A 21,765-nucleotide genomic window follows, 5' to 3' on the forward strand; every position below is an offset into this window, starting at 1 on the left:
TCCAGTGTAACCTCTCAGTTCCCGCTAAAGCTTTGGGATGCTCGCAGCTCCTTTCTCCTCCATCTGCCGGCGCGTGTGAAGTCTGCAACTGATCACAGCGCCTCCGACTGCAGCTTCTGTCTCCGCCGCCTCGTCGTCACGCCTCACCCCTGAGCCACATCCACGACACAAAGGGAGACATCAGGGGAAAACAGCAACATCTAGCTGTCCATCTAGCACTCTGTCAATCTATCTCTCTACCTCTATCCGTCCATCCGACTGACCGCCCAAAAACGCCCATCAACCTCCAATATTCATTTTCAATAAAAATCAAGGCCTTCCTCCAACCAAAACTGCCAAAACAACGGAAATATTAACAATTATTGTTAATAAAAAATAGAAAATGAGTGGTATTGTAAAATCTATTATTGCTGGTAAATATTTTCTTATCCAGTCAAGCAAAATCGGGATTCCTGTTGCACAACTAATCATCTTTAATGTCACACGAATGTAGCAGTGCATAAGAGGACGACATTTTGCAGACTGTTTGTAATTTCATGCACAGACTGGCCAAAGAATGAGCAAGAGTTGGCGTCAAAGTATTACATCTAAATCATGATGTCACATTTACAGTAAAAGTGGCTCCTTTAATTCAGCACTTGAACCGCCTCCATATACCCTGCAGGAAGAACCTTGTGCAAGCCACTTACCTGCACAAAAGTTAGAAGGGGGTGAACAGAAAAAAAAAAACATCCCTAATCCAAAGGAACTCCTTTCTGTTAAATAAACAATATCAACTAAAAGAACACAAAAAGTTTTCTATTGGTTCAAAGGAGAACATCAGGCAGACAGGCAGGCACTTTTTTAAAACAATGGAAATTCCCCACCATTATTAAACACTTTCCCACCAAACAGACGTGGAGGGAAGCACGCGTGTTGAACCAGAGGATCTCTGGGTGCAGTTACTTCTCATCCATCCATCTAATTATTCCCTCAGAAACGTGAAATTTGAAGATACAAAAGAGCGTCCCTATCTGTCACTGAGCGCCATTGATCTTATCGAGAGAAAATGTGGGTGTTGTGGAAACCCAATATAACTTGTGCCATTAAATTCCACACAGCATTATTCACAGAGCGAATTGACAGATATCTGCGAGACGTTTCTTTTAATCTTCAACCGTTGTTGAAGAAGAAGAAGAAGAAGGAAAGGGAAGGGAAGGGAAGGCAGGGAGGGGGGCGCTTGCTTGCTTGCTTGCTTGCTTGGAGGGCCTGTACACTGCTGGCATCTCTCCCTTTTCCATATTTGCACTGAGGTTAACAAAAAAGCCGATTGAAGTATGGGGAAAAAAAAGCATCCCACCTAACTTGTTGATTATTAACAATGCAGATGGTAAGATGCGTTTCTGGTGGAGTGTTTGGAATTTGTCAGAATGAATGGAATGAGCACAGGGAGCTTTTATCACAGTCGTGTAAGATGATCAATTCCACATGGCAGTTTGCAATCTGCACTTCCACTTTTTTTATGTCAATACGTCCTTATGATTTTCCTCATGATGCGTTTGGGGTAGTGTGTAAAAACGTGAGTGGATATTTGTGCATGTTCTCATCAATTACCATCGACACCGTGCTGACGGATAATCATTGCTGTTCAAAGGAAATGATTGGAACATTTTACACGTTATTTTGGACAGGTTTGCATGATTTATTTTTCCGCAAAGACCATCACAAATACAAAATTCATTTTAATGATATTTTTTCAATGCATTATAGCGCAAAAAAAAAAAAAAACAAACAGAAGGTTAAGTGATGAGATGAAGTGAAAGCATGCAAGGGCCATGTGGGAGACTTGGAGCGTCTGTGCGGAGTCTCGCGGTATTTGACAGCTCTCCGAGAATGTTGCCTTGTTTACATTGGTGGCACGCGGGTCAGGAGCGTAGCGTGGCGTGGCGTGGAGTGGAGGCTGTTGGGGGGGCCTAGCGGACGAACTTCTTTCGCAACAACCTCACTTCACTGACGCAGCAGCAGCGGCGCAACTTTCTCTCCCGTCCTCGCTCCAGTCTCCAAAAAAAAAAAAAAAAAAAGAAACTGCAAAAACTTTTTTTCAGCAACGCAACAAGACGCGAGAACCAGGCGAGTTTTTTTTTTCTTTTTCTTTTTTTCTTCTCTCCCTCTCCTCGTGCCCTTGGACAGGAAAGGGAAAGTCGCAAAAGAGACGAGCGCCGTAACAATCGGTGGAGTGTCTGCGCGTGAAGAAGAAGGAATAGCTTAGCAACAGAGTCCCACTTCCTGGTAAGTCCTCACACAGCTGACCGTCAACTTAGCAAAACTACTCACGAGCGGCTAATGAGCTCCTTCTCAACTTTTTTTTTATCATTCGGACAAAACTGGGACTACACAGTTGTTCGAGGTCCGCCGCTGCTGACACAGTCAATGCTTAATACGCAGGCTTCACATCGGGGTGAAAAAAACTTTGAGGGAAGTTGGTCAACTAGCTTAGCCTGAGGCTAGCATGTAGCAAGGCTAACTTTCACCGCATTCAGCTGACTTGAAGTCACTTGAGTGCGATGCAACGTGCTCCCAGTCCAACGTGTTTGGAGGCGACTGACAGAGATAAATAGATAAAGCGGCTGCTTAGTAAATCCATGCAACCGATTCCAAATGATGTAACGCGTAAGCTGTGGACTGTCGTGAGCTCCAATTACTCTGCCAACCAATATAGTTTGAAGGCCCTTTTAAGACGTGTCGTTCGTTGCCTTTCCATCATGATGTGGGCTTGCATGAAGGACCATTTGCATTAAGGACGATTCGCTTCTGTGTCGTTTGTACGTCTGCAAGAAATAAATCATGCAATTGCAGTTCTCACTCCTGTTTACAGAGCCCCTTACTTGAAACCCCTTCAATGATCAGTAAAAAAATCAATAAGTATATATGTGTGTCATTGTATGGTCTATTGGTAATATCATTGATGAATTGATTTATATGAAACCAGCGTTATCAGACAGATGTTTACAATGCTGGGAGTACAAATTCCCAAATATTAAAGGGGAAGTCAACCCCCATTTTTTAATATGTTCTCTGCAACCCAACTAGTCGAAACACAATTAATTTGTGCATTATGAAGTTAACATTGTAGATTGAATAAACCTTAGCCAGCATTCACATAATTTGACAGAAGCGGCTCAAAAAGAAGCATTGTTTCAACATGCAAATTGTTTTTTTTCATGTGATGTGGACATCCATTTGTCTATCCAGCCATTCTTTTTCTTTTTTATTTAAATGACGCGGGTAAACTGGACCCTGTCCCATCCGAGAAGAGGAAGGGGACATCCACCCTGGGTCGTTAGCCAGCCAATCATAGGCTATGTGGACAGCGCCATGCATTTTCCCCACCAAGTTAGATTTGTGGCCTTTTTAATAGATGGTTATAGATTGGATATCCGCTTTGCGGCCATGCAAGATGAATAAGGATAGTCAGATCACAATCCGTGTGGCTTTTTCTCCTTTGAGGCATGTTGTCATCAGGCCGTGCTGGCAGCATGATAAAACCATACTTGCGTCTTCGTTGAGCGGGAAAGGACAAAAGAGGCCTGTGAGACTTGTCGGTGCAGATGTTTAAGTGTATGCTGAATGCTGCGGTTTTATACATTTGCACTATTTCATTTGTTGTTGACAAATGGCTGTAAAATAACTTGCTTTAAAGTCAGATGCTTAAAAATGATATTCGTGTTGCTGTTCTTCCCAAAATGGTTTAGCATTTATACATTTGGCAAAGCTTGAGGGGGGATGATTCAGCCGGGGTGAGTGGGAACTGACATACCTTGTTGACCTAATAATTACTCACTTCTCTGTTGCCACATTGGATCATCGTCACAGGCTGTGTACAAACTTGAGTCTCCCAGCGTCATCGTGAACACGGACGGACGGGCTGGCTGGCTCGGTGAAGTTGACTGTCAAGGAGTGTTGACATGAACCGGATGAACGACAATGGTTGCCAAATGTTTGTCATGGCTGCTGTGATTAAGCCAGGACAAAAAGCTTAGAAGTGATTATTAATTAAGGTGAAGCAGAGTAGGCGTGGGACATTTACATAAGAAACACTAGCAAAAAATGAAATTAAGATAAGGTCAAATTTTGAGTATTGGTGGAGATGCTGACTCACATTTTTTCCCCACGATAATGACAAGGTCAGTTTTTTTTTTTTTTTTTTTTTACTTTATCTTCCATATTTGACAAAACCATACATTTGTAGTCTCAGCTCTGTTTTTTTTACAGTTTTGGGTTAGACCAAAATTTCCACTCATCGGAGTGGAGAAATCCGCACGCCTGACCCAGAGCAGTGATTTAGTGTCATGGAATTCACCCATTCTCGTCAGATGTTCCTATTTTAGCCCCGGAGCAGGTCGGCCGGCCAGCCACTCTACTGTATCGAGGATCAGATAAGACCAGACATTTGTCATCTGACCACTTAAACTCATTTTTTGCCTATGGGTCTTTTTTTTTTTTTTTTAAATATACAACAAAAACAAAAATATTGGCTTCCTTTCTTCCTTCCTTCGCAAAGATATGTCCTTAGGCCATTTGGAGCTCCATTTAACACAGTCTCTTGGATGATGTCAAAGACCACGGCCAGCCAGCGATTGCACACAACTCATGCTGGCACTGGACCACTGCAAGGTTTTTGTTCCAACTTGGCAATATTTTTTTTTTTTTTTTGAAAGTTTCAAATGAAATATTTAAATGTGTGGTTGCTGCCTTTTTCCCGAGAAGCGTTTAAAACACTCCTTTCTTTCCCAGCTCTGCTTGGTGAGAGTTGAGAGGAAGGTCTTTGGCAATGAGTAGAGCATTGCAACAGCCTTCTTCATCAATATTTCTGCATCTCGATTTTTCTTCTTTAGTATGGAGGGTCAAGGATGTTTCAAGCGTTCAAATTAGACGATGCCTTGCAGCTTCTTGTTTCTTGAACGTTTTTAACACCGTTGTGGAATTGTTGCCTTCGCTCACTGGAGTGATGCACATTGTTTGAAGTTAATGAAACCGTTTTAGTGTTGCTGGGTCATTTCATGTCATGGCTGTGAAATGTGCTCTATGCATTTTTTTTTTTTTTTTTAGATTCCTATTGCCTGGTGACATACAGCGGGAATGGATTTTTTTACCTGGCGTCACGTGGTTCATGCTAATTTTGCTTCCGGTCAGGAGAACTGCTGCTGGGCTGTGTATTGCCAAAGCCAAGTTGGCATGATTTCAACTGCGCTAGGCTATCACGCCGTATCATCACTTTTTATTTTAGATCACTCTCCAATTGTCTCCTCTCCTCTCCATCGCTTTTGATGATCCCCAAGCAAAAAAAAAAAAAACGACCAGTCCCCCGAGGATACAAATCCACTTTCAGCGAATGATTACAAGATGCTGGGTGCCACTGTAAACGCCACATCAGTGGCGATGACAGTACGCATTTGTCGTGAGACGAGACCAAAGCTGTATGAATTTGCACTCAGATTGAGGCAGAGGGAGGGTGAGGGATTTTTTTTTTTTGGGCTACGGGCGTTTTTCAGCCTATCTGGCTATTTCAAAGTGCTTGAGCAATGTAGATGAGCGATGTGTGCCCTGTGATTGGGACAGCTAACTTTTTAAATCCCTGATTGTTTTGGCAAAATATTTGAAGCATATATGCAAGACTCCTTTTTTGGAAGCGGTTGCTGCCAAGGGTTGCGCAGGACTTCTTGGAAATACTCCACTTCCAAGGTAGTGTCTTGAGGGATTTCCAACTAATAGCTTGTGCAAGCCTGGTGCACAGTTCAAAAGTTACCATTAATTGTATTGACGCTGTGATCGGCATTGTGATTGATCAATGTGGAACGGTTCATAAAATCCACAGATGATCTCTCAGCACAACTCATTCACTACCAACCCAGTTAATATATTTGACGTCCATGACTGTCACTGAACGACTTCATCTGCTGTGATCCAGGTTGGGGAATCAGTGACGTGCATAGAAGGTGGATTTGGGCATCTCTCGCTCTTGATCTCTTCTGCTTTCTTTTCCCACGTCGTTCTTTGACGCCGTTGCCTGTCCTGCCCAGTCTCAGCCCTCCTCTCCTCGGGGGGTCTGGGCTACCCGTGGCCACCACTCGTCCTTCTCCTCCTCCCTGGCCAGCCTGGCCCTTAGTCAATGGGAGGCAGGCAGCCTCGCCCAGCCCAGCCAGCCCGACTCCCTCTGAGCAGCAGGAAGCTGTAGCAGCAGGGGTTCGGCATGTATGGCGCTGCCGGCTGTCTGTCAGAAGTCCTGCCAAGCCAACGATGAGAGACCTTTGCTCGTGTGCTATCGGGGCACAGAATAAAAATATTTTACATCTGAAGGCAGGCGCGGGGCGGCGGCAGCGGCGTGCTCAGATGTAGAGCAGAGGTGAAAACACTGTGTGTGTGTGTATGGGTGTGTGTGTTTAGGATAAAGAAAGTGCAAGTTAGCAAGCGAGGAAAAATGACTTTAATGAAGTGCTACTTGCTGAATGGATTCCCAAGCAAGACTTTTTGGTTCGGCGAATCAGCAGCTACCCGAAAGTCGAATGCCTGGCTTAACGGTTTAACAGTGAATATTTAACATAGCGCAGCGAGGGGCTCGCTTGTAAACAGCAGTCAGCATGGCAGCAAAAGTCGGCGTGATGCCGGGCCTCGATCGGGAAACAACACGGGCGTCTCGAAATTGTGATTCGAGAAGGAGGCAGATGGCATGGGCTGGTGGTGTGACACTGGAAGGAGAAAGCACCAGGCAGGATTCTCTCCCTGATGAAAGCAGCTCCTGCCTTGCTTTGAAAAGCCAAGTCTGTCGTGCTTGGCGTCTGCTGCTGCGTGCGTGCGTGCGTGCGTGCGTGCGTGCGTGGCTGCGGGGTCAAACTGTGATACGCAACTGCTGGAATTTTGGCTTTTTAGCTTTTTCATGTTCAAATCAACTGAAGGGAAGAATGGGGGCGGGCGGCAGGAAATTTCATTAATATTAATATGATAATGTCTGAAGGAGGCAGGGTTTTTGCTTCTGCTGCTTTCATCCTGGGTTGTTTTGGAGCTTTCTTTTGAGTGCTTTTCTCCGCAGCTCCATTGGAAATTTGTCAACAATTATTTGTCCATGCTAGCGAGATTTACTGGCGTCTGAGATGAGAAGTTCAGTGAATTTAGATGTGTTAAAAAAAATCAATTGTGAGCACTTTCCAGTCTTGCCGAAACGGACCTTGACCTGGAACCCGACCCAGACGGTTCACATGCATTTGAATAATGTCAAGGAGATGCTAGTTTTGAAAGCTAGGTGCAAATTTCAAATCGGATTGTTTATTTTTTAAGGGGGCTCTGTTTTTCCATGCTATGTTGTGATATCTTTGTATTTTATGTTTCTCCGCAGATTAAGCTCTAGTTTTTCCAACAGAAGAATTTTAAAAAGACAATTCAGTTTCACGTACAACTGCTATTAATAGAAATATTTTAAATAAATAAACTTAATTGCACTTTTATAACATTTGCAACCTTTTCTAACAGGACTGCTTAGATGCATCAATTAAAAAAAAATCTTAATTTCTCTTTAAACAAAACTTTACGGTGTGCAAAAATGATTTCTCAGTACTTTTAAAACGGTACCGTAATTTCCGGACTACAAGCCGCTACTTTTTGCACACGCTTTGAACCCTGTGATTTGTTTTGGTAATAGAAATGAGGACATGTTCCATGCATTGAATTTCAAATGAGTGACTATTTGCAAGAAAGTTTATTTTAGTGACTAGCTGAAGATTTTTTCGAAGCTCACGGTGAAGCACGGTGGTACAGGTCTGCCATCTTTCCTGATCCGAAAATGGAAATCCCTGCAGCGACAAAGTACAGAGAGGAGGAGGGTGAGAACCAAGACAAATGCGACCCCCTTAGGGCTAGTGTTATTCTCTGATCGTCTGCTTTTTGCACACACACACACATAAATGCTGCCTGTTGCACTCGGGCAATGAAAGACGTGCGCCCGAGAAATGAAAGGAAATGCACAACCCCATAAACGTCGGACATTCCCAATTTTCATTTGTTTGCAAATTTTCCGCCTTGTATTCCCGTGTTGTCCCTCTCGGTCTCTGGCGGCCCCGTGGTAGAGAATGTCACATTGAATATCTTGGTGCCAGAGGTGATTAAGCTAATTTGGTGGTCATTCCAGTGACATGGCTTAACAAACAAAGCCTTTATTGGTCCCGGAGCCCTGCAAATTCCGCTCTGCTCTGCTCTGCTCTGCTTTGCATTGTGAATACGATGAGTTGTTGCCTTTCGGCACTAATACAGCCAGCCCAATGTCCTGCTCTGGGATATTTGTGCAGATGTGGGTAGAGATGTATTCTTTGAAAAATAAGAGGTAGGCTTCCTTAAGACTTGAGTAAGTACTATATTGGGATGCGGGGGGTTGTTTTTATTTCTTGTGGTTGAGAACCTGCAATCATTTCGGAGGAAATATAACTATATTAATAAAAACAGCACATATGGGTATTTAGTTTGATTTTTTTTTCATCGTGTGTAACAATTGATAGGAATCATTTAATCCCCAAAAATCTGAATAGAACCCAAGCAACCCATTTATAGCATAGCTATCATTTGAATTTCGTCCAGTTTTTCCATTTTAGCGCAGATTTGTACTCCTTTTCATATGAGATCATTAGGCAACGTAAACTCAGCTGTGTTTTTCCACACTTATCTGTTTTTTATTCACTTTTCAAACTGTTGTCAGACCTTGTTTATTTTCATTGATTGACAGCGTGAATAGATGTCACCTAAGAAAAGGGGCATTATACCGCCGGACCTGATTCATCCTTCTTTAGTCACATTTCCTTTATCATTGAGATTGGAGTTTATCTTGTTCAAGCGTGAATATACTGTTTTAGTTGGGATGCGATTATTAGCATCCTCCTCGGAGCACATCAAACGCTACTTAGCCAACTCGGGCTTTTCACTGCGAGGCACCTGCTGAATTGATAGACGGGCGACAAAGAGCTCCTCAGCACGCGAGTGGGCAGCACAATAAAGCAGAGAAGGTGGCCTGGGAGCTCAGCCACGTGCCAGATCGTGTCCACGACATGCAAGGTGAAAGGAGAACCTGACACCTGCATGTCCTTGAGTTTTTTTTTAAAATAATGACAGAAATCCTAACCACGAAGGATTGAAGCAAATACAAAAGTGCAGGTGCGCCCATGGCGGTGGAGGATCTGGTCCAATCTGTATTCTTTGAGTATGCGCTTAGTGAAATATACACGCACACGCGCTAAGGGATCAGAGTTGTGCTACTTTTATTTGGACGCTTGAGAAATAAATCAATTCAGGCCTCACATGAAGCCCGGGCTGTTTTGTGCTGTGCTGTTTATTTCGCCGGTAAAATAATCATTAGCCTATAAAATTCTGCAAGTGAAAAATGTAAAGGAGGCATATAAATAGTAGGTGGCAAGCAGCATTATGGATCTCTGGCCTTGGACTCTCCCGAAGGACCTCAGTGCTTTTCTTTGTCTTGATTTTTTTTTTTTTTTTTTTTGATCAATTTGCTGCGCTGCTCCCGACAGCGATAGAGTGAAGGTCTGAGTTATGCAAACAAATCCGGCATAAAAGCGACCTAGCTATTAATTCATATCGTCCAACTTTTGAATAATTTCATCTGTTTAATGTCAGTGTTGCTGTTTCCTTCGTATGTTTGATCGCCCGAGCTGGAAAAATAAGCCAAAAATGTAATCAGCTCCCTGATCTTTTCCTGCTTACTTGGCGGGATTTGGGAAGACCTACTGGAAGCGGCGTGTGAAGTGTGTTTAGCTGGCTCTGCAAAGTGAATTTCTCCCATTTGGTCATATTTTCTTTTGTTATGGATGAAGAAACAAAGTTTCCTCTTCATTTTCTATTCCGCTGCCGAGTCTCGCTCGGGGTTCCTCAAAGAGTTAAAATGGCCGCCACGCTGAGGTGTAATTGGTGTTCTCCTACTCTCATTTAATGGCCCGATGCAGATGAGCTCGCTCGCTCGCTCGCTCTCTCGCACATTTGGGCTAATGATTTTGCCTGGTGATTAAAATGAATTGGAGAGTATGGCGCTTTTGTAGTATCCGGACCCCTCCATCATTAGCGGATGGCTTTTTTTTTTTTTTTCTTCTTCTTCTTCTGTATCATCAGTGTTTGTCAGGCAGCGGATTCATTCGAGGCCTGCCTGGGGTTGGCTTTCATGAAGATAAACTCAAAGGTTCCTCCACTTCTTGTAATCATGGACAGCACTCTTCCAGGGCTCCTCAAAGGTGCCTTTGATTCCTTTACATCCTAAAGCTGGGCCGGGCCGGGCCGAATAGTGTCACTTGATATGGTTTCCGCTCTCCTTCTTTAACTATGCAAGGCGAGGCCACTCCTCATCCCCCATTACTTGTCCTTCCTTCTCTCTTCGCTTTCTGTTTGGATTTTGATGTCCTTGCATGGAGTGCTGATTTAGCACTCCTATATTTCAAGGAACTTGCTGAACCTTGTTTCATCCATAGCCTTCTTCCAGTTCGCCTTTTTTTTCTTTATAATTGACCGCCTCTCTCGTTTTTTTCCCTCTCCCCCTGTTTTAAAATGAATTATACAGAAGGGAGGAAATGAGGATGAAAGACGAGGTAATGCCAGTGCCAACTTCTGTGGTACGCAGTCCCGCAAACCACCGACATTTATGGCTAACACGGTCTCCACTCTTCTGCTGAAGGTTCGGTCAAGGTTGCGAAATGTTTCCGAGACGTTTAACAGTTTTAACAAACATTTTCCTTCCACCTATATTTTTCACTCATTTATTGCCGGTTTCCCAATCCCAAATTTTTCTTTCAGTGGTCTCAACCAGGGCCTGCGACCTGTCAAACTAATGTAGATTTGAGCTTTTGGCCGCTGCTGTAGCCCACCGCTTTTGTTTTTTTTCACATGATGTTTTCTCATGCTTTGGCTGCTGCTCCAAATGAGAGGAACCATTTGGATTTTTGTTGAATTTTTAACTTTAGACAAGCTGCATATGACTGAATGAGAACTTTCTTAATGAATTGGGCTGTTTGGGCCAGTGTCATAATCCAACATGACAGACTTAATTGATCTACTTATTGTGGGACGTGAAGCTCAAATCCCCTCTGGTTATTTTGACACAAAGGCAGGCAGGAACACAAAAGCTTTGAAGAGCCGAGGAATGGTGCCAGCTTCAATCTGGCAAAGCACACATCTGAAGTGTGAAGAGTCAAATTGGAAGCAGCAAGGCCACTGGATGAGCAATTGCGCAACCCGCTTTATACAGAAAACTGCTTTTTTTTTTAAATTTGCATTGACATAACACTCCAGCATTCAACGTAACAAAAAATAATTGATGTAAATTTTTGAGATGTATTAATATTTACTGTAATATTTTTAAATAGGTAGAGCATATCAATAAATGAATTCCATGTGAATAACTTGATAACCCTTGAGCATCTAGCTGAGCACTTAGCAATTACCGTAGATGTGTCCGGGGCCACACTGGAATCATGAACTCGGTCTTTGCTTACTTTTATCAAAGCTCACTCGGATTTCATTTTGCTAACTTTTTATGTACATCTATGAAATAATGGTTAGTCTCTCAAGATGGCCATCTTTTGAAAAATAATATCCGCCGAGGCTGCACGCCAGAACGTGCAATTATGCAGCAGCGTGGCATGCGCACTCGCCTCCGTGTGACCTCTTCGGGGGAGAGAGGAAAAAAAAAAGTGAAACTGCTTAAATGTTTGTAATTCCCATGAAAGGATGCTTGGAGGAAAGCCAAGTTGATGTAGCCATGTTGTGTCATTATCTCCGCTTCCATAACACTGGTGCATGACTTTGCTCTGCAGGGTGCAATGTGAGAGGGCTTCACACAGGGAGTGTCACATTCACACGCGTGACACCCGAACCAAACACCCGCCGCACTGTTAGATGCTTCATTCCAGAGACTTTTTTTACCCTGCAAACATTTAGATATTTCCTGTCGGGAGAAATCATCCACTTGTGATCTGATTAACTCGTGGTTGTTTCATCACAATTCCAGAATTCTTTTTTTGTTTTTGACCTCAGACGGCGGGAGACGGATTCAAGGGCCTTGACATCATGGATATGGACACGCAGCCGCAAGGACAGCAAGCAGCCGTGCCGGTGTTTCAGCCACAGGTAAAACTGCCAGTCCCACACTCGTCAAATATTTTTTTTTCATAATTCTTTGTCTTTTTTTGCTGTTTAAATTGAACCCAAGTATGTCACCCTGTATTTTTCAATCTTACTTTTGTGGGAGCAATTGTTTGAGACAGGCAGCAAGTGGATGAAGGCAGAGTTGTTTCTATTGATGAGAACTCGGCCGGGCCGGGCCGGGCCTCCCCGTGTTCCTTTCTCGGCTCAATAAACTTTGCTCATCGCAGATCTGGTTGCCGTTGGATTTTACATCCCGTCCTTCAACATGGGCTTTATTGATTTCTTTCCAGAAGGATGGTTGTTTTTTGTTTTTTTCTCCATCACTATTGAATAGACTTTAAACAAGGATGTTCATCCATATGCCCCAGAGTAAATGTGGATTTCTCTTGCCAAAAAAAAAAAAAAACAGCACTAAAAATAGACCCTGGCTGTTTTCCTTGTGTATGCAAGCAACATTATTGCTGTAATTGCCAAGGGAGTCAATTTATTCAAAGTTTTGTAATTGCAGAATTAAGAATAATTGGCTTGCCCACATAAGAAACTCAAATAAAAGCTCTAATGATCAATTTGACTTGAGGCAAACACACAAACATCTGCAGAGCCCCAAGTTGTGGATTATTTGTTCTTTTTCAGGCTTAATGATTCACCCCCCACCTCATTGATTTTTTTAAAGCTATTTTTAGTGTGTTAATTCCAGTTTGTGCTAATCTTCGCTCGTCTCCAATGTTGCCATCTGAACTGATTTCACATTTAGTGGAAGTTAAAGATAGTCAATTAGATTGCTGATGGATGCATTTCAACAAGTCATGTATGCGTTTGCACTTTCCCAAGGTTCGGCAGCACAGTGGGGGGGGGGGGGGGGGTCTGAATTGTAGATGCAATGAAGGACATTCTGTATTGCTTGCAATATATCCTCTGGCTCCCGGAGGTGTGATGATGCATATGCATAAGGTAAACCAGATGAGCTGGTAGGATGTGCATTTTTAATGGCGCGTTTGCTCTCCGTGCGAGTCGCGAGGTTGAGGTGGTGCAACCCCTTTTCCATTTTGAGCGTCGCCACGCGGTTCGAAAGACGCAGGTCTGACTGTAAGCGTGAGATGGAGAAGCACCTTTGGCAATCCCGCCGTTTTGGCTGCCTGATTGGTTGACTGGCTGAGGATGAATATTGCATGGTGCTCTGGGTGGGAGTGGGTGTCAACCCCTCTGCCTGCCAGTCACTGTCTCTTCCTGTTGTCCTCACTGTCTCTTTCGAGTCTACTTGCACGTTAATCACAGTCCACTTTATGCATTTTTTTTTTTTTTGTGCATCACTGAATAAAACTGCACAAGACGATTTTGATTCCGATCAAACTATCATTTGCCTCGTCTTAGTTTATACGGGTTATTTTTTTCCCCCCCTACTAAGATTTTCGCCAAGATTTCCGAGAAGTGGCTTGAACAGCTCAACTTGCAGCCACAACTAGAAGGTTTCCATTTTTCTGCCTTTCTCGGGCAGCGGGCCAGTTTACTTTCAAAATGAGCCAGCGTGGTGCCGATGTACTTGAAGTGTCCATGTCCGCCTGTCCGCCTGTCTGTCTGTCCTCTCCGCCGCTGTTGGCCTTTCCGCGGCAGCCGTTGGCACTGCCGAGCTGTCACATCAAACCCTCTCCCCCTCTGCTGCTTGTCTCTCTCCCCTCGCCATCTCCAGCCTTGGCCCGTCAAACCTCCGTGTGTCTTGTCAGCTGTGTTTGGAAATGGCGTCATTATTGGTCAGCCTGCATCACACTTTGTCTGATGAGTTTTCTTCCTCCCTCCGAGATGCTGTCCCTCACAAATCCTACCCACAATCCCTTGAACATCTGCACACCAGTCAGAATTGGCACAACAGTCAAGTTTTGCGGAAGGAGGCTTTGCTCATCATCGATTAGCACTCTGGTTACTTTTGCGAATCCATGATTTGTGCAGCGGTTCACCGATTTATCCACCCCAGCGTCATTGGGGGTCGTTCCTCTGTGACGTCGGGCCCTCGTTTGATGCCATTGTGTGACGGCCTGTCAGTCAGTCAGCCATGGCTTGGCTGCCCTTTGAAGGCCAGGCCAGGGGGCGAAGAGGTGGCGCAAATGGCCTGTGAAGTTTACATACACTGCCCACTGCTAAACAGATTAGCTCTAATGAAGTGTCTAATGCCGGGGCCGCCGGCTGACATAATCCCGCCTGGCAGCCTGGCCCCTCGGCTGCCAAAAAAGACGCCCTCCCTCCGGCCCTCTCCTCCGCCCGCCCTCCCTCCCTCCCTCGCACGGCCTCTGCCGCCACCCAAGGCGACTCCACACGGGGAGGTGCCCACTGTTAATCATGCCGGACAGTGTGCGATCTGACATGCAAATGTAGGTCATTGCATATGTAAATGTGTGATTACGGCGCTGGCATGCCAGGACACATTAGCGAGACTGTGCTCTCAGCAGGCGGTTGTCACAGCGCTTTAGCGGCTCATGCTAACATTTGTCAAGCAACCATGCTGCGAATGAAAGCAATGCCCTCTTGTCCTCTCCTTCCTTCTATCTCTCCATCAGTCCCCCCCCCCCCCCTCCATCATTGTTTTTACAACACCTTAAACTGTCCAGTAACGGTGCACTTACCTTTCACCTCCCCACCAATTATTTTTTATTTTCCACCCCAAAATCAATCAATGTAGTTTAATATGTGATCCAAAAGTTTCTGGTTATGTTGCGGGAGAGGTGGCGTGACGCTGAATTCTCCATTGTGGTGGTGTGTGTGCTAGCTGTCAGAGTGACATCTGGTGCCACAGTCGCACACAAATAGCAAACACACTTCAGAGGGGTTAATTGGACCTGTCACCAATTATGACTAGACATATGTAGTAGCCAGCATGAACCAGAAATAAAAGACAAACTCTAAAAGCCACATCTATATTTTATTCACGGCGATCATGCAATTCTCTTGAATAGATTGCAACAAAAACATCAACTTGGCATTGTCGATTCATCATTTTTTTCCCCTCCCTTTTCGTAATAGTTTTTGTATTTTTGTTTTAGCGTTCTATTGGGAGTTTGATAGTCTTACATTTCCTGGAACTCCAGTGTGAAAGCAGATACGTAATATGCGCACCACATAAAAACAGGAGAAAAAAAAGTACATATGTACGACAAGTTCTTTTCGAGGAATTTTTGTGACTTCATCAAAAGACTTTTTTTATTTGCTGAAGTGATGTATTAACTGCCGCTGGTTTATGCGCATGCTAACTCTTGGGTCCTAACCCTGAGTTGCTCCCACAGCCAAAATGCCAATGTGGCATTCTGATATTAACACGTCACCTTCTCTTTGCTCCTGCCAATGCCTTCTGCAAGTTTACCAACAGTGGGAAAGGTCACAGCAGCCAGCGCTGGTTTTTTTTTGTTTGTTTTTTTGGGTCACCTATCATATCTATTGGACTCATGCTGGCTTCTTCTTCCTTTTCTTAAATGAATAAACTATACCTTGCAAGTGTCTCAGGGCGAGGAACGATACCACTTATCACGTTTGACCCGATACCGGCCTTATTACAAAGTCGGTGGCGGCCATATTGGTATCGGTCGCCCTCTTGTGGTCATATTACTCTCAGGAACGCAAAGGCATGCCCATCAAGATCCAAATTCTCAAAGTATATGTATAATCATGCCGTTTATATTAATAATACGGTTTTTTTTGTTGTTTTCCAGAAACCTTTGCAGCCAGACATGGGCCACAATTCGCTGGCTAACTTTCAGATTGAGAAGAAAATAGGCCGAGGACAATTCAGTGAGGTTTACCGAGCCAGGTATCTATTAGACAACACGTCTGTGGCCCTGAAGAAAGTCCAGGTAAGAAACCATGAACATTTCATTTCAGTGATATACCAATTATCGGCCCAATATTTGGGATTTTGCCGATTATCGGCAAATTGATTGTATTTACTGTCACCACCTTCCATTTGCCATATTGTTCATGTGTGTCCTCTCTGTGACTCCCCCTCCCTTTTTGATCCCCTAATAGATATTTGACTTGATGGATGCCAAAGCTCGGCAGGATTGCATCAAAGAGATAGATCTCCTTAAGGTAAGCAACCCCAGAGAAGAGTGTTTTTTTAGTGCCGCTGCAGAGTCCTTGCACCACAAGAAAACAATTCAAAAGGCATCCTGGATGTGTGTGTGAGGCGCTTGTTGCGTACATTTGTATTTTGTTTTTTTGTGTTTGTACAGCAGTGTGTTGTGCATGTAGAAAATAGTGAATGTTTGGGACTGCAAGTCTTTGAGTGAGCTGCAGATTCCTCAAAATCTATGACCAAACATTTTTTTTCTGTTTTATCTAAACCTCAATGAAGTGTTATTGATCCAACTACTATAAATTTTGTCAATCATATTGTTCTCAAATACTTAAAACACAGAGACCTTTTTTTAATATTTATTCCTTAACGTGTTTCCAGATTGTTTGCCTTCGCATCTGCGCTCGTCTTCCATGTTTGCTCACCGCGGGCTGTTTCTGCTCGTAGGCTTTCCCCAATACAATAAGAAAACGATAATTCGATTAGTTTGTGCCACTCTAAACACTTCGGTGTAGCTCCGGGGAGCGATCAAAGAAAAGGATACTCCCGATGTAGACATGTCGAGAGATGTAATGCCTCAAGACATCAGGATTAACCTCAGTCTATATCTCTGACCTCCTACAAGTGGTCATGGCAGGGTTCACTGACAGGTGACGAGCTTCTCCATCTTCTTTTTATATTGCTAATTTCCTTCCCTCTCTGCTGGCTGTCACCGATACCATTTCCTCTTTTCAATGTTTATATCTCACACAGCTTCTTCATTTCCTCACGGTGGTTCACCTTCTGCCTCAAGCCCCCCCCCCCCCCCCCCCCGCTCTTTTTTTTTTTTTTTTTTTTCTCGAAGCTCATTGAAGTGAACACAAAGGTTCTGCCTGGGCCCTTGACTGCACGCCTTATAATAAAAGGCTGGGTGTCAGTGAGACAGCCATTTTGCCTCCCCCCCCCCCCCCCCCCGTTCGACAGGCCAACAGGAGACACAGGCAAATCAGAATAATGAGCGACACAGTGGCATGGACCGACTGGAATGACACACAAATTTGTGTGTGGTTCCGTGCACGGAGGAAGGCATACACACTACTCTTAGTCACTGCCTTTCATTGGTCTGCCTGTTTGTTTGTTTGTCTGCCCGTATTTGCGTCTGCTTATTCATCTGCGTTGTCCTGTTCTGACGTAGCCGTTTCAACTTCTCACTCACTCTCCTTTTCGTCCGCTCTGAGTATCTGGCTCTCTGACGTTCGTTTAGTTTCATCATGCATGCGACTCCACATCCGTGTGCTCCTCTTTGCCGATTGTTATGAAGTCTAGATTCTGTAACGATGTCAACAATTAACGATGGTAATTGTGTGCGCGTGAATGTGATTAGGCACTGACAAAACAAATACGTTGAGTAGCCAACTTTTTAAATATCAACCTTAAATTTGGATTAAATTGGCTAAAATGTCTAAAATTATGGCTGAGGTTCCTGTTTTAAAATTAAAGTAGAGGGCACCTGTGGATTCACATATTCCCATTTTTTCCCCAAATTTTATTTATTATTATTATTATTTATTTTATTATTATTATTACACAGCACACTTATCCACTGTCATGCAACATTTGCCATGTTATTCCATCGGTTCAAAATTAAATTCATCATTAAGTCACTTTATACGATCAGATAGCTTTCAGTTTCTTTTTTTTTTTCTTTCCTCCAGCCGTGTCATTTGCTCACCCTGATACATTCCACACGGTTATACATCATTAAGTAATTACACACGCTGGTGGGTCCCAGGCTGCGTGTGTAATTACATAATCATCTAAACCTCTCCGCCATATCCCCTAATGAACGATTGTTGTTTTACACCAGGCTTCCATCCGTCATTAGCATCAACATCTCCGCAGTCCTCCGCATCTTTTTGCCCGAGGTTACAGTAATGGCAGAGGAATGGCTCGGGTGGGCTTGTCATGGCTCGTGTACAACTGACACGCCGAGCCAAATATACATCTGGCCAGGGAGGGAGGGAGGGAGGGCCGGCCAAAGATGGAGACGTGGAGAAGGTAGAAGGGAGGACAAGTGAGGGAGCGCCGTGTGGTGCAGTGTACTGTACGGAGCCCTCCTTTCCCTTCTTCTCGGCATCATTCAGAGCATGAACATTTCTTTAATCACGGCGCAAAAAGCCAAGGACGTGTGTCACACTGCTCTGTCTGCTCGTCTCAGTTGTTGCCACGACGACAATTCCGCAACCTCGCTATGTATCATTCCTTTCTGGCTAATATATTGTTTTGCTATATGTTTCAATTTAGTTGCTACCCTCCCAGCGCCGCTTTAAATACTTTCTTCTACACGTTTGTTTACAAGGAGAAATAGTCTTCTTGCCTTATTGACCAGCCAACAGGAAGGAATTGCAGCCTTAGATAAGCCCGGCTTGTTTTTCTGACTGCCAGCCATGTCAGCTTGTCAGGCGTCGATGTTTTTTTATGCGTGTGCGCGCGCGTGCGGGTGTCTCTTGCACGAGTTGTTGTCGTCGCAGTTAGAAGGGTTTGTTGTGACATGTCAGCCAGCTTTGTCACACTAGAGGACAAAAACCGTGGCGTCGAAAATCGGGATTACAAATACGTTATTTATTCAAGCGTAGCGGGATCCCAGACAAATTAAAATCATCTCTTATTGCAAATTCCACTTACAATATTTTGTCCTCGGTGATCAAGTGAATTGCAATTCAAATGGGCTCTGATGTTTAAGTGCCAATATTTTTGGACAAGAAAACAAATTGCTGGTGTTTAATAATATCAAGATGGACATTGTCAACGGCGCTTGAAAAAAAAAAAAAGGCAATGACAATATAAAAGAGGCTATTGAATCACAGACTCATCTACGGTGGAGCAACAAAACACTTGAATCGTGAACATAAGCTGTAAGCAAGCAATATGGGGCAGGCAATGCTCTCCAAAAGCCTTTTTGGGAAGGTTTGAAGCTCTGTGGGGGGACACAACAAAACATATTGCAGACACAACACAACCGGCCCCCTCGGGATAACATTTTCCAAAAATGAAGCGGTCTCTAGCAGATTATTTTCAAAATGAGAAATCTTATGAGAATGGCAGAGAGTGACTTCCAGTGAGAAGGAAAACTTTTCACTTTGATTCAACTCCATTCTGAGCCTGCTATGAAAATTGGAGGCTGCAAATCTGTAAATTTGAAAGATCACTTTGACCAAAAATGTTCTACTTTGACTTATTTCTCGCTTCTCTTCTCTTTTTCTCTCACAGCAACTAAACCATCCAAATGTGATAAAGTATCACGCGTCTTTTATTGAGGACAACGAGCTAAACATAGTACTGGAACTAGCTGATGCCGGAGACCTCTCGCGTATGATCAAGGTAAGTGACTTCCCCCAGTAGCAGTACCAAATTAAAAAATAAAGAAATAAAATACAGAATAGTCTTAAATTTAACACTCACAAGGATGGCAAAGAACATAAATGACCAAACGTGTTAGTTACTGTAGCACAAACTCCCTTCCAACTTTTGACATCAAAAGATCAGTACAAGACAAAAGAGCAACTTTTCAATTTTTATTTCCACGTCTTTACATCTGGATTTAAAACTAAACTTAGAAGCATTAATTATAGCAAACCGGCATATTTTTAGGTGAGCAAAAATATTTGAACAGTCTTAAAATTGAATTTAAATATAAGGCCACGCACGTCAAATCATAAATGGGTCAATTCAAACAAACATCTATGAATTGCTTTTATGAAATGTCTAGCATGTCAAAGGATAAAGCCTGAAAAAAAGTCCCAGTCGGCCGCCATATTGCGTGTAATGGAATGTTGACTTGGAAACGGCGTCCCAGACTTATGGCCTTGTATAACTGAAGGAATGGAGGCAGGAGGTCTGTGGTTTTTTGCAAGACGGCATTTCTGCCTACCTGGACACTGAGTCAAACTGAATCATACGTTCCGTAATGTAACCAAAAACCCAATATTACAGGACCCCCCCCCCCCCCCCCCTCAAATCTTCTTTAATCTAAACGCGGACATCTGTCTCAAATGAAGAAAGGAAGTTGGGAAGAATAAAACGACAATCATAGGCAATAAAGTTACACATGTTTTTAAACGTGCACAGACCTGGACGTGAGCAACTACACTTAGAAGATGATAAATAAGATCATCCTCCAATTGAAACAAACTACTTGCTTTAAATGGTTTAGTGTTTCATTTCTTTTGAAACAGAATGATGCTAACTGCATTTAACATTTGCTTCATTCATTTATAATTCCTTTCAATATTCCTCGTACCTCGGCTAATGTTCTATTTTCTGGTCATCTCAGAATTCAAATGCAAGCAAATGGCTGAATTTGCATTCACTTAGAGAATATTGCATGTGCAGTGTTTGCAGTTAAGGGCGTAACGGGTTGGGTGCTGCTGCTGGTGGTGGGCATCTCCGCGCTCCCCCATTGACATCAAACAGTCCTCTGATATGGAAATGGGAGGGCAAGGGAAGAATGGCTTCTTAGTGCGCCTTTGTTAGGATATAGGCCAAGGTCTATCCTTTCCTCCCTCCATCTACCTCTATCATCCTCTTCTTTTTCACCAAAATGTCGTTGTTTGCATTTCTCGATCGTGCTATAAGAGGCCATGAAAAGTCATTGGATTTTAATCGTAATGCATGAAAATAGCTCAAAAGTGTTAAAGAAGATGAGACCGAAAAAAACACGATTGCGCAATACTATTTTGGTCCTCAAGAGGCAACGTTGAGTCGCTGTGCTGTCATTATAACTTGACAAATAACACACGTACCAAGAGGAACACGCGAGTCCAACGCGCAGATAATTAAAATAAAATAAATAAATAAAATCTTAGTGGTGTATTAAACAAAATGACTCCAGTATATGCCAGATGAGGGAAGTTTGGGCAGGTAGCGCACGTTTCCTCTCTTTGTTGCTGAGAGTACATGTGCTTTCTGTTGAAGGCCATCGAGAAAATCAGAAAAGACTTGGTTAGGAAAGGGACTGAATAAGAGGAAGTCTATCTGGGTCCCGTTCAACATGCAGACACGGAGAAAGAGAATGGATTCTGCATTGGCATATTCAGTACGAGCCAGTAGTTAAAACTGGATTTATGTTTGTGTGTTTGTGTGTTCATTTCTTTTGCAGCACTTTAAGAAGCAGAGGAGGCTTATCCCCGAAAGAACCGTGTGGAAGTATTTTGTCCAGCTTTGCAGCGCACTTGAGCATATGCACTCCCGGAGAGTGATGCACAGAGGTAGACTTCATTTTTATGGATTCATTAAAGAAAATAAAAAAATCACAATGCTGTTTTTGTACAAGAACTGTTAATGGTCACCCAAACATGGGTAACGGAACATAGTGTTAATGGCGCCATGTGTGTCCAATAGCACTCAAATTAAGTTCCTAGAAACACACACACACACGCGTACACACACACACACACACACAGCTAAAGGTGTGATATACTTCCGTTAGACTTGTCTTTGATTAGAGTTCAGCGACACTAATGAATCCGGAGCTTTAACAAGCACTTTACTGGGAGGGCCTGTTGAAA

At 43.5% G+C, this 21,765-nt stretch overlaps 1 protein-coding gene across 3 annotated transcripts in view; it reads left to right on the forward strand.

Moving 5' to 3' along the window:
- Nucleotides 1–1,873: 1,873 nt before the first annotated feature.
- The window catches only part of nek7 (NIMA-related kinase 7), a 37,699-nt gene continuing 17,807 nt past the window's right edge, over nt 1,874–21,765 (forward strand). For 2 of the 3 annotated variants that reach the window (XR_015862341.1, XR_015862342.1), the window contains exons 1-6: nt 1,874–2,268; nt 12,052–12,144; nt 15,858–15,998; nt 16,171–16,233; nt 19,469–19,579; nt 21,357–21,465. Coding sequence is in view for 1 of the 3 variants with exons in the window: in XM_088395326.1 (XP_088251452.1) it covers nt 12,085–12,144; nt 15,858–15,998; nt 16,171–16,233; nt 19,469–19,579; nt 21,357–21,465 (484 nt within the window). In the remaining 2 variants the exon portion in view is untranslated. The remainder of the gene's footprint in view (nt 2,269–12,051; nt 12,145–15,857; nt 15,999–16,170; nt 16,234–19,468; nt 19,580–21,356; nt 21,466–21,765) is intronic. The other variant, XM_088395326.1, reaches the window with a different exon arrangement.

This window comes from Syngnathus floridae, chromosome 13 (genome assembly GCF_059516105.1).
Source record: "Syngnathus floridae isolate MCC-2025c chromosome 13, RoL_Sflo_1.0, whole genome shotgun sequence".
Lineage (NCBI taxonomy): Eukaryota > Metazoa > Chordata > Actinopteri > Syngnathiformes > Syngnathidae > Syngnathus > Syngnathus floridae.